The 12804-nt window shown below is 31.8% G+C and overlaps 1 protein-coding gene across 1 annotated transcript; it reads left to right on the plus strand.

Moving 5' to 3' along the window:
* Positions 1 to 8465: 8465 nt before the first annotated feature.
* On the plus strand, positions 8466 to 10082 carry LOC105157108 (uncharacterized). Its single transcript, XM_011073409.1, has 4 exons — positions 8466 to 8581; positions 8716 to 8870; positions 9029 to 9417; positions 9738 to 10082. Exons 1-4 carry the CDS (start codon positions 8466 to 8468, stop codon positions 10080 to 10082), a joined length of 1005 nt encoding a protein of 334 aa, XP_011071711.1.
* The last annotated feature ends 2722 nt before the right edge of the window (positions 10083 to 12804 follow it).

A 12804-nucleotide genomic window follows, 5' to 3' on the forward strand; every position in this document is an offset into this window, starting at 1 on the left:
AAATCAAGGAAAGAAGAGCTCAAAAGCAAGGAAACAAGGAGCAAAGTGAAGAAAAGAAGCTTCATTTTCAGTCAGCTAACAAACTAAAAAAATGCTATATCACTCGACTACGGGAGCTGTGACGACGACCAATGGCCTACCCGACTATATTTATAGTGAAGCATAAGGATTTAAATAGGGAGAGATATTCCCATACACGTCAAGAAAACAGAGGCAGTAAGTTTTTTTTTATTCACCTTCTCAAAACATCATTCATAATCAAATGCTATCTCTAACTGACCATATTACAATCCTTGTTTGTCACAAGAAATTGGATTACAATCCAATAGGACATAAGGAGGAGTGATGTAGGACATCGTTCAGAATCGATGGTTTGGAGCCTAAGAATTTACTAAGAAGTTCACACTAGGCTTGAGACTTCATAAAATTGGTTCGATATATCAAAGGATCATACTAGGTATGATTTGATAAAATTGAGCCTATGGTCAGTGGGATTTAGGTTGAGTTCTAATGCGTTTAGTGTGTAACGTCTTACTCAGTTAGAATGAGGTTAAGATATTCTTGGAAACACTAAGACATAGATATAACTGTTCACGAAATTCTCCATAAAAGGAATTGGATTCCTACACAAGGAATGAGCTGTTCAAGAATTAGTTGGAGGAGACTGAAGAGAAAGCTCAAGCTGTTCGAGACTCAGTTATGTCTGATTGATGAGAAAGCTCAAGCTGTTCCAGACACAGTTGCGTCTAACTGATGAGAAAGCTCAGATGTCTTGGACAACCCCTACGCCTATGTCGAAGATAGCACAAAACTGTTGGTTTAGTGTGTTGGACTTGATGTTGTGTATGCAGGCATGACACAACGTATATCGAGAATATGCCGATGTGGCAATAGAAAGTCGTCAGGAGTAGTTTTTAATACCTGAGTAAGGAAAGAAGTGTTTTTGATACACGATTTGTGGAGAGTTGATTCTAGAAGGCTAAGCGATACTAGTTTTCAGATTCATGTGAATAATAGATAAGTCCTGAAAACGTTCGGACTTGATGGCAGGCGTAGTAGCTTGAAAGGATTTCAAACGACTTTAACAAGTCGGTCTTAGAAAGTGGTTTGGATTGAATAATATTCATTGGATGGATATGGTGCCTAGCATGGTTGAGCCGGTTGTAGCCTTGGAGGTGAACGACAAGGCTAGGGTGAAAGCCTTTGGGCCTGAGATCTCATTCAATAACAACTATCTGCAGGCAACGATGGTGAAGGAAATACATGGTTCGACCGTGTAGCTCTAGCAGAAAATAAAATAGATTGACGAAACCAAGCCGATATCATAGATTGCTCATGTTCAGAGGGTTCTGAGTATCATGGATAATTGGCTTAATGGTCAAGTGGAACATTATTGGAATGGGTGACCAAAAGCCAATTGGATTGGGTATTTTCCATTCGCCAATCTTTATCAAATAATATTGAATTGATGAATACAATATGAGTTCATCAAATTGGCAGTGTATTTCGTTGTGCTTACCGTTGATATAGAGCGGGGTTTCAATGTCACAACCAAATGCTCACAAACCAAAAGGTTAAACTCGTGGAGTTGGATTGTGCATCAGTTTGGCAGTCATGAAACCAATTCTCGAGGGTCAGTTTAAAATGTTCGAAGTCGAGTACCTCGAGACAGGACATCAAGGATCCAATAGAGACTTGCATTAAGTACAACGCCTTCACAAATTAGATGGCCCACCCATGGTAAACGGGTATTTCTAGGGTCTTTGTTTTGTCACCCCCTAATATATGGGCAGTAAATATAATTAAGCCATAATAATAATAATATAATATACATTAGGTCGGCAATCACAATACTAATCCTCGTTTCAGATTAATTAATATCTTATTAGCTATGAATTATGTCTCGTTAAAGTAGTCAATATGTCGAATATTTTTTGACACAAGTGGTTTTGAAATTTGAAGGAGTAAAGCAAGAAAATAAATGGAAATTGGGGTAAAATTCATTTTAATCGTGGACTTTTCAAACCAACTTCAGAATCATTCATATATTTTTAATTAATTTTAAATTAATTTTTTCAATAATTTTTTGGCATTAATATCCACGCTAAACTATATGATTTTCTTAAATTACTCTTTATAAATTAAAGTTTTAACTTATTGGTATAATGGTCCCTCATATTTAATTTATCTGATTTAATCTGTTTCTGAATATTTTTTCACTATTGCATTATTCCCAGAATGTTTTATTTTTAGGTTATAATTTGACCTATTTTTCAAGAAATAAAATACATAGCAACAGTGATTCTAAAACCAAATTCAATTATTCTTTTTATCCAAAACAATCATGGGTTTTTTTTATTTTAAATTTACATATTTTATTTTATTTTTAAACGCTACTAGATTAAAATTCTTGGTTTTATTTTTTCAAAAAATATTAATTTGAGGGGTAATCCCAACTCTTTTAAGGTTGAGCTTCAGGATTGTGAACATGCAGATTGGGTTTCATATTTAGTTTCATTAATTTGAGGGGTACACCCAACCCTTTTTTTTTTTTTTTTAAAGAATACCTCTTTAAGAATGGGCTTCTAGAAAAAAAAAGAAAAAAAGAAAAAAAAAGAAAGAAAGAACATGTTTTTTTTTTTTTTTTTCATTTTCATTTTTTTCCTTTTTTACAAAATCATGTGCTTTTCTTCTAGGTCTTATAAAAATAAGTTGAGGGCCCAAATTAGCCTTTTAAAGATTGTGCTAAAAAATTAATAAAAAAATAAAATCATATGCAATTGTGCTCATTATAGATAGAAATCCCAAGAAATTCTAAGTAAACTTAGAAATAAATGTGGATTCATATTGATTGACTAACGGCAACGTTGTTGTGAATTTGAAGGCACATAAAACATCTCTTATGAGCATCTTCGCAAATCTACAATCTAAAAAAAAAAAAATTAAAAATGAAAAAAACTAAGTTTCATATCAAAATGACAGAAAATTAGTTTGATATTAATGTACATGTCATTTGTATTTATCGGACTTTGCTTAGACAAATATTCTTAAAAGAATGTCTACAAATTTGTTAATAAATTTAGGAACGAAAGGAAACTAAATTTCACATGTTTACACATGAGAATGGTATAAAGAAACAAATGGAATCCTTCATTTTCTGCTGGTGATAATGGAATTCTTGGGATGAAGTTTTGTTTTCCGACATATTGTCCGACAACAATTTCTGTATGAATAACGTTATCTTCAAAGTTTCTGCGTACCATTCTGGTCCCATTAAATTAACCATCACTGGGGTCTAAATTTCTTCAAAATTAACTTGGGAGGGGGCATGCCATTTGGTGTCAAAGAATGCAAGAACTCCAGTTAGTGTCATCAATTGCCTCATCAAAACTACTGAATATTTTTATTTGACCTAGAAACATACTGATCATCTTATCATTTAACTTATCTACTGTTTCATTCTTGCATGCAAGTATCGCCCGACTTGTCATGTAACTTGCCGAATTTAAATTATGTCTTAATGAAGCAAATATGGCATCAATAAGCTGTTGTTCAGATGCATCCTCATCATCCGTATCATATTTAATGACCATTTCATCTGGAATTTGAATGTTGCCATTTGAATCTACAGGTTCAGTCCCGTTTAAGGAAAAATATTATTTTAGTCCGCTAAGTATGTCTAATTTTAATTTTAGTCTGATAACTATGTCCATTTTTGTTTAGGTCCAGTAACTTACGAAATTGCTTACTTTTAGTCCTCTGGCAGATTTTCGAACAATTTTACTCCTATGAGTGCATATGGACTAAAACTACCTCTCAAAAGTTGCATAGAGGTAAAATTATCCGAAAATCTGTTAGAGGACTAAAAGTAAGCAATTTCGTAAGTTACTGGATCTAAACAAAAATGGACATAGTTATCGGACTAAAATTAAAATTAAGCATACTTAACGGACTAAAATAATACTTTTCCCGAAATATTAGATAGGTCATAAGAATACATGCTTTTTCCCATGCTCTCTAAAATAGATTGGATACTTAGTTTTACACATTCTTGAATGAACTGAATTTCCTGATACTCTTTTGAAGTCTTCTGATATTGCTTCAAAGTACGTATCCCAAAGTTTCATCACATCTGTTGGTTCACAATAAATTAAGATTGTGACAACCTTCGTAATGCATGTGGTGTCCGAAATGTGATTGCTTCATGTAGACACTCCAACAAACTTTCATCAGATTCTAAGAATCCCCTTCTTTGAAACCGGAACAGACCACGCCATTTACTGTGAGAAGATACTCAAATGATGTTGCTCCCTTTACATGATTCAATAACAATCTCAAGTAATATCTTTCTCCTTCCATAGGGTTAGTACCATATAGTCTACCAATTACCTCTCTTTTTTGTCTCTCGGACCGCATATCTGTCGGGCTTTGATCATAATCCAAGTTGGGGGATGCCTACAACCTCCTTCCTTTGCCAATCTATTTTTGGTGGACACCCGCCAAAGTTGCTTGCCAGGCCCTCTTGGGCCTTTTAAAATGTTACAGGCCTTTCGTTTTTTTCTTGTTTTTGGATCATTTGGTCTTCTTTGAGCTAACCTATTTTTATGCATATCATATATATTTAAAAATATCAATATTCAATTAGTTTTGATTAATTCGCATAAAAGAAGTAAAATCGAATAAAAAACCATATTTAAAAAAAAAAACCAAATACAAAAATTTTGGATCGAAAAATATATAAGAATATGGGTTATGTCGGAAAATTCTAGTCCAAACCTAACTCGGTCAAACCTAAACTAATTATATGGCAAGTGTATTGTGCTTGATGTACAATTTACAAAAAATGACCAACTTTATCACACTTAATCTGTGATTGGTTTGCCAATGAGACTTGACTCAGTTGGCGAAACTGAGGCCCCATCACTTAAGATCATGGGTTCGAACCCTTGCTTAATGTGTGGGATATTGTGTCTATTGGATACTAGGTGTTGTTTCTACTGTAATTGTTGCAATAGTGATTGATATCCGATAGAAATAATTGTAATCAATTTATTTTAATTAATAATAATTAATCAAATTTATTCAATATATATATATGTATGTGATTGATTTGATCCAAGTGGTGCAAGCAAAAATATTTCGAGTGGTGTCATAACTTATCACATAGAAATTGAGTTGCCTGTAACTTCTTCATTTAATTACTATTAAGAGACAATAATACTAATTAATTAATTGGGATTCCACCACTGATCAGTTGGTAATACATAATAATTAATTGTAACATTATTTAATTAATTAAATCTGTAACCTCCCATTTGAGTGGAATTAATGGTGAATGATGGTGATGAATTCATGATGATTGGGTACCAACAATTGGTCCGTTACTCTGTTAATTATATCTTTACCAGTTGAAAATTAATGTCATTAAATTATGTTAAATGAAAAATTAAAAATTGATATTAAAATTTTGATGACATTTGTTATTATAACTTTACACGAACTGAAACCAGACACAATTATTGCATCATGCGAACATCAGCTTTCTACGATGAAAAAATTATTTATCATAATTAAGAGTCATGGTAAAAATATTTGTCATAATTTTTAGCCATGTCAAAAATCACGACCAACAACTGTTGCGTGACTATAGATCAAAGTTTATTTGCTACGGCTATTTATTATTAACCATGACTTCTATTTGTTATAGTGATTCTAACTTATAGAAAATTCTTAAAAGACACTAGATCTGAGTCGCGAAATTTAATAATGTCCTAACCGAAGGAAAATTGCATTGTTTTTGTACTATATATTAGAGGATTTTTCAATTTAGTCCTATTTGATATGAATTTATGACATTGTGTTTCGTAATTTTAATTCTCATGTGTATTTTTTATTCAATAATTAACGAAGCGTTTGCAGGATGTTAAAGGGCCATATTCTCCATTAATTACCAGATGAAAAATGTAAGTGTGAGGACTAAATTGGAGAAAATTTTCGAGTTATTGAAGACAATGTAGAAAAAGTATAACAAATGAGATTAAAATTATGATTTTTCGTGCTAACAGATTAATTAGAATATAAATAGATTCAATTAATACATCAATATGACTAAGATCAGTAGATAAATTACATAGATTCAACAAATGATTAAGAACAAATAAAATACAATAACTCACATAAAATGAGACAAACACCTACATAAAATGACAACATTCAATGAAACTCGAACCGATAACCTCAAATTCGTTCATGCAACCTCAATTTTAATATTAACCACCAGGCTAAAACATCAGTCGTGACAAGTACATTTTAATCCAACCAAAATTCAGAACAACAACTTATATTTGTATTGTCGATATATATGGATAATAATATTCAACCGTTAACTATATGGATAATAAGCTTTGTCAGAAGAAAAAAAAGAAAGAAAAACAACAGTATATTTTGTGTTTTGCTGGGTTTCCAAAACTGAAAAATCAGTGTTTCTCTATGTAATTATTTGATGAAAAAGCGTTGGTGGCTGAGCGCGACTTAAGAGACAAAAAGCAGTACGTGGTACTCAATTAGCCGCCGGCCGATGGTTGTTCCATCAACGCTGTCACACTCAACAAATACAATTGGCATTCTCCTCATCGGATTTCTCACTTCCCAATCATTTTTCTCGACTCATTTAATTCTAATTTTTGTAATTTTTTTTTAAAAAAAGAAGAAATATTGCTCTAATTAATAATTTTACTCATTTCTCAACCCCTCTAAGAAATTATGGACTTACCACAAACTTCTATTGCACAAATTTGAAAATAAAATTTTTTGTATATGTTTATATTTTTTAATAATGAGAGTAATTGATGAGAGTTAACAGCCTAGCAAGGTGAAAATATAAAATTAGTGACATTTTTAAAATTATTATTAAAAATATATACTAAATTATATATAATAATTTCGATCTTGTCGTAATATATTTATTTAGTGACAAGAATAATATATAAAATTGTCGGGACATCCCAACATTGATAATATTAAAATTGTTTTCTTCTTTTTTTTTGCTATATTTTTTTTCTTTTATATATAGTTTAGCCGTGTCATATATGAGATTATGGATCCTCATAAATAATGTCATAATTATATATTTTTGACATAGCAAGCATACTTTTAAATATATATATATCACTTTAAAAAATCTTAGAAAAATATGAATCATACAATATTTAGGAGAAGATATATATTAAGTTAAATTAAGAAGTTACGTATTATTTAAGAAAATGGAGGTGTGAGATTCAACGTCCACAAGAGGAAATGACTTTTTCTTTTTTTATTTATCATGAAATTACTTACTATACTTTAAAGTTAAAAATCGTGATGAATACTAATTAATTACCGGTATGAAATGATAATTAGCTATATACTATTTTTTTTGGATGAATATTTTGGCCATAAACTTAAATTATCATATTGATTTTTAGGAAAAAATATACTTTTAATTAGTTCTAATATAAGATATGGGTTCAACACTTTTAATTCTCTACTTTATGAAAATTTTAAAATGATTCTAAAATTGAGAAAATTCAACACATTTAATCTAATATTTTATGAGATTTTTAAAATAATCCCAAAATTAGAAAACTTGACACATTTAATCCCATAAAGTAGAGGACTCAATTTTGTACTATTAAGGACTAAATGTGTCAAATTTTTTAAATTTTGAAATTATTTTAAAATTTCGTAAAGTAGAGGACTGAATATGTTGAATCCCTTATCTTATGAAATTAAAAATGTAATTTGTCTTTTTTATATTATTGTTATAGATAATATTAATTTATCCTGATTTTTAAGTCGTGTAGCAATGAAAATCATGAAATTAATATATATATATATATATTTTGGTAGTGGTTTGACTAATGTGAGGGGATTATACAAATTCAAGATGCATCTCAGAATCCTACATAGTATTACATTAAGTGACTAATACAAAATTTTCCTAGGAAAAAGTAGAATAAAAAGAATCTACCCACTGATGGTCTTAATATTCCAAGTCCCAACCCCAACTAAATTTGAACTCTAATTAATTCTGTGTTATGATTATCAAATCTCATGATAATCTCTTTGCACAGTAATCCACACACACGACTGGTGTTGTATATATACATTACATTTATATTAATAATAATTAGACACATATATACATACACGCGTATGTATAAATATATATATATATAGATGAATATAGAGATGTATATGTATGTACATGCATGCATGAGTACTTGGACGTTGAATCCCTCCGACGGCGCACGATCATGCAGTAAATGACCATTATTACATTCCCACCATTTATGTACTTTTACCATGGCCTCGTCTTCTTCTCTTCCATACATATTCCCACCACCGCCACCACAATTATCCTATCGCCAACATTTCTGAGTACTTCAAAAAACCAGAAAATTACACACGCACTGTCTTTTTCAAGGATGGAAACTCAGGCTGCTCTCGACATGGGATGGTCAAATGATCAAGTTAGCATCGCCAAAGAAGAATATGAAGATGTTTTCTCATATTCGTCCCTGCTGCCACCTCTCGATTTCAGGTATATACATACGCTTACGAAAATTACAGATTTTGGTTCAAACAGATGACCATATGCAGATAACTAACTCACAGTGTTCCCTTTGATTTTTGTTGTTGTTTGTGTGTGTATTTTTGTTGATTGGGTGAAACCAGTGGTTTTTGTGGTTTCACTGGTTTGGATTTTCAGCTTGAGATCGGGGTACCTGAAAGTATTATTCTTGATCCCGTTCCTCCGACAGAGATGTTCGTAAATGGCCCCTTTTCTTCACCTCTCGATCTTGCACAAAATCATACCCTCATCAATCCAGGTATGTATGTAGCATCTGCAGGTCGGAAAATTCTGCACCCGGACCCAAATTTACCAGATTTGAATTAGTATCTAGGGTTTGCAAAACAGGTTAATATTTCTATTTTTGCAAACCTTTCTTTTTGGGGTTTTCACCTTTATTTGTGTCTGTTGTTGCAGAGGTTTACATCTGCAATGCGGGGAGTACTGCACCGGGGATTTGGGATGAAATGAGGACAGGACTTCAGACTCAATCAAGACAGCAGCAGCAGCAGATGTTATTGGACAACATTACTTATGATAATGGGATTATGGTCGGAGTTGAGGAATTACCCGTTGAAGAGATGAAATTATGCAAGCGATCATCAAGAGAAATTGAGAAAACTGCAAGTTCGAAGAAGTTGTCCAAGAAAACCATTGCCCAGTACTTTTACATGCCAATAACTCAAGCAGCAAGGGAATTGAATGTTGGACTTACCCTCTTGAAGAAGAGGTGTAGGGAGTTGGGAATTCGAAGGTGGCCGCATAGAAAGCTCATGAGCCTTCAAACCCTAATCAAGAATGTTCAGGTTTACATATACTCTCTCTCTCTCTCTCTCTAGTTTTAGTATACGTGTACCACTGTGTGTTTATGTGTGAAACATAGAGGAATGCTTTATTTTTATGCAATTTCTTCCTTAACTTACTATATTACGGAGGAAAGAAGATTTTGCAAATAGAAAGACAACCTCGGAGAAAATTAATCATTTTATTACATGAAATTCTAATTCGAACCCCTGTTCAATTAAACCTGATCTGGGCTACAATTTTCCATGACGATACAAAGAAATTTGAATTAGTTGAGGAGATATGACACCTAGTGATTCTTGTGTGTTTGGTCTTGATACAGGAACTGGGGAAGGAGGAGGGAGAAGGGAAGTTGAAAGAATCCATACAGATTCTGGAGAAACAGAAGAAACTGATGGAAGAGATCCCTGACCTGCAATTGGAGGACAAGACGAAGAGGTTAAGACAAGCTTGTTTCAAGGCAAATTACAAGAAGAGAAAGCTAATGGGAATGATCAACGATTCTTCTTCTAGATCTGCAGCATCTACAAGTTATGATAGTTCTGCTGCAGTACTGACTACTGGTGATGGGAATACTGTAAATTTCTGCGGTGATGATGAGGATGATGAGTTGAAGTATATCTTGTCTGATTGCTTTTCTAGTAATTCTAGTGGCATGATGTTCTAAACGTCTTCAAATTAGTGTACCGTGCATGGAATTTAGTTGCTGGGATTGTTGGTACTATAGCTAGCGATTGTACATTTAATTGTATATGTATGTCTCTGATTTAGGATATATAATCAGTGGCATCAAATGTGTATGGAAGCTTTCAAGCTCTTGTTTGCAGAGAAAAAGAAGATGATCATATATAATGATCTTGTATTTCTTTGTTATGTTTTTCCTTAATAGTTCTTTGTTCAATTTCTGTGAGTATTAATAAAATTTAATTTTCAATTTAACTAAAAATGAACTCGCAAACACCTCAATATAAAAAGTGTATTTGTTTACAACATTAACTAATTAAAAGAAATATATTTGGCTTTATTTTTGAGGAGTTTTATCTGATTTTGTGGAGGTATAGATAGAAAAATAGAAATAAATGACATAAATAAACATGTGTTAGAAATAGTATTGTATATATTTGGATGTGTTTTTTTAAGATAACTTAAAATAATTTAAAATAAGTGTTTTGATCGAATGTTTGGTTTTGTATTTTAGAAGACAAAATTCACTTTTCATTGTTAAATCATATATCTTTCGTATGTATTTGTATTTGTATATATATGAATAGTTTAAGATTGTGTAAAATGAACCATATTATTAATGGCCCAATTTAAAATTGAATACTCCAATTGAGCGATATAGTATAACAATATAGGATTGCGATAACATTATTACAATACTGATAGCTATGAATATACAAATTTATTACATATTGTGACATATATATATCAATAACATTAATTATTTTAATTTAGCTACTTACACATAATAGGTCCGGGAACGAATGTTTCATCTAATTTAAATATTTCTAAAATAATTATAAATTAATAAATTTCAAACGAATTTTGTATCACTTTTTTCTGTTTTGGAATGATTTTTGACACGGCATATATATAAAAACGACATTGTTTAATTTCAGATGGGTGTTATTATAAACATCGTTGTTTTTCTACTATGAATCAGCTTTTGAATCCATCAACTCGTTCCAAATTAAATAAAATTCTTTACACAAACCCATTCCCAATAATTATTTTCTTTCGGTAGTTTTGGAAAATATAACTAATAATTGTTTGTTTAAGTACTAATATAATGTACAGTTATTATATGGTTTAAAATAATTGAAATTTAATAAGATTTTTATGAAATGTCCTTAATGATATGTATACTATCATTGTAACATTTGTGTGTTTGTTTGATTCTATTTCTCAAACTTCTCTCATCTTTTAAGTTTCTTCTAGCTAGTATTATGAAGTCAATTATTTTTGTGCAATAATTATTGAAAAATACAGTTCTAATTTTGAATATTATTATGAAGAATTTTAAGAAAATTAATTCTTAGATTGCGTTTTGATTTTAAGGATGTCATATCTTGAAAATTTACAATGACCTGCCCTGAAGTTTGGCATAATTACGAATACTTTCTCGTTCTTTAAAAAATTATCAATACCTCCTTCATTTTAACAGCGTCTAAAAAAATTAGCCCAATTCATTAGGTTTTCATCCATTTTTATGGTGAATTTACCAAAATGCCCTTGTGAATTAAAAATTATAATTTTATCTATATTTTTAAAAAAAATATTTTTCTATGGATTACTATCCACCTATTTGTCATAGTTCATGCCTTCTTGGGCACCTCCAGGCCTTTGCTCACGATCCTTGAGAGCTAATGGAGCGTCTTAGCCTCTGCAAGGATGGCAAAGGGGTCGGGAGGGCAATCCATGCTCTACGGCGATACTGAGCCACAACCCTATTGGCAGCTTGAGTGGAAGAGCACTCACTAGTTAGTGAAGTGCTTTAGGAGTTATTTGGATCAATGGTGGTGGAGGAGCACCAAGCCTTCCACAATCTTGCTCTTCCCGGATGTTCGTTTGTTCATCCTGAATGTTGTGAGCTGGTGGATTCTCTTGGATGTAGCCCATGTGCACATGGTTCTCTCCTCCTTCGAGCTCTTCATATCTTGCATTCCCATTCCTAGTTCGCGATCGAGTATTCATCTTAAATGCTTAGATCAAGTTTTCCACAGATGGCACTAAATTTGATCGGAAAAAAGATGAAACTAGAGAACTAAGCACGCTGAACACTTGAACAAGCTAGAAATCAATCTTTTCCTCTTTTATTCCTTCTTTTCACCAAAAGTCGCATTTGCAATGAAACTTGAGGATATTTATACTACTCTAGTAATAAGTGCTAGGGGGTGTAAAACCAATTATACCCCTTTACCTACCACTAATGTCTGGTTACAATTGAGTGCTAACATTAATCTGATAATAACAAAAATAACTTCAATTGTGTGATTTTGATCTCTTGTTGCCTCTTAAGGAAATGATTTGATTTCCATTCACGTCGCCCTTTGATTCAGCTTCTTGTCTCCATCAATAATTTTAAAAAATTAGTTATATATATTGATAGTGCAATTTGATTTTTTATGGTTTTTTTTGAATTATAAATCAAAACCAAATCAAAAGTACAATACGATTTTATTACAAATTTAGCATTCTGCTTTAAAAAATAAATCATAAAAAGTAATTTGATTCAAAAAATTTTGGTGATTTTAAATTTTTTTATATCACCCTTATTGTTGGCCCTAGTTTTTGGGTCGTCCAGCGATACTACTAAGCTATCTAAATCTCACCTCCTAACCAGATTGTAGAAGTGACCACCACTTAAACCATTATTGTTTGGATGA

Source organism: Sesamum indicum, linkage group LG3, assembly GCF_026168435.1.
Source record: "Sesamum indicum cultivar Baizhima isolate 11 linkage group LG3, ASM2616843v1, whole genome shotgun sequence".
In the NCBI taxonomy this organism is placed as follows: domain Eukaryota; kingdom Viridiplantae; phylum Streptophyta; class Magnoliopsida; order Lamiales; family Pedaliaceae; genus Sesamum; species Sesamum indicum.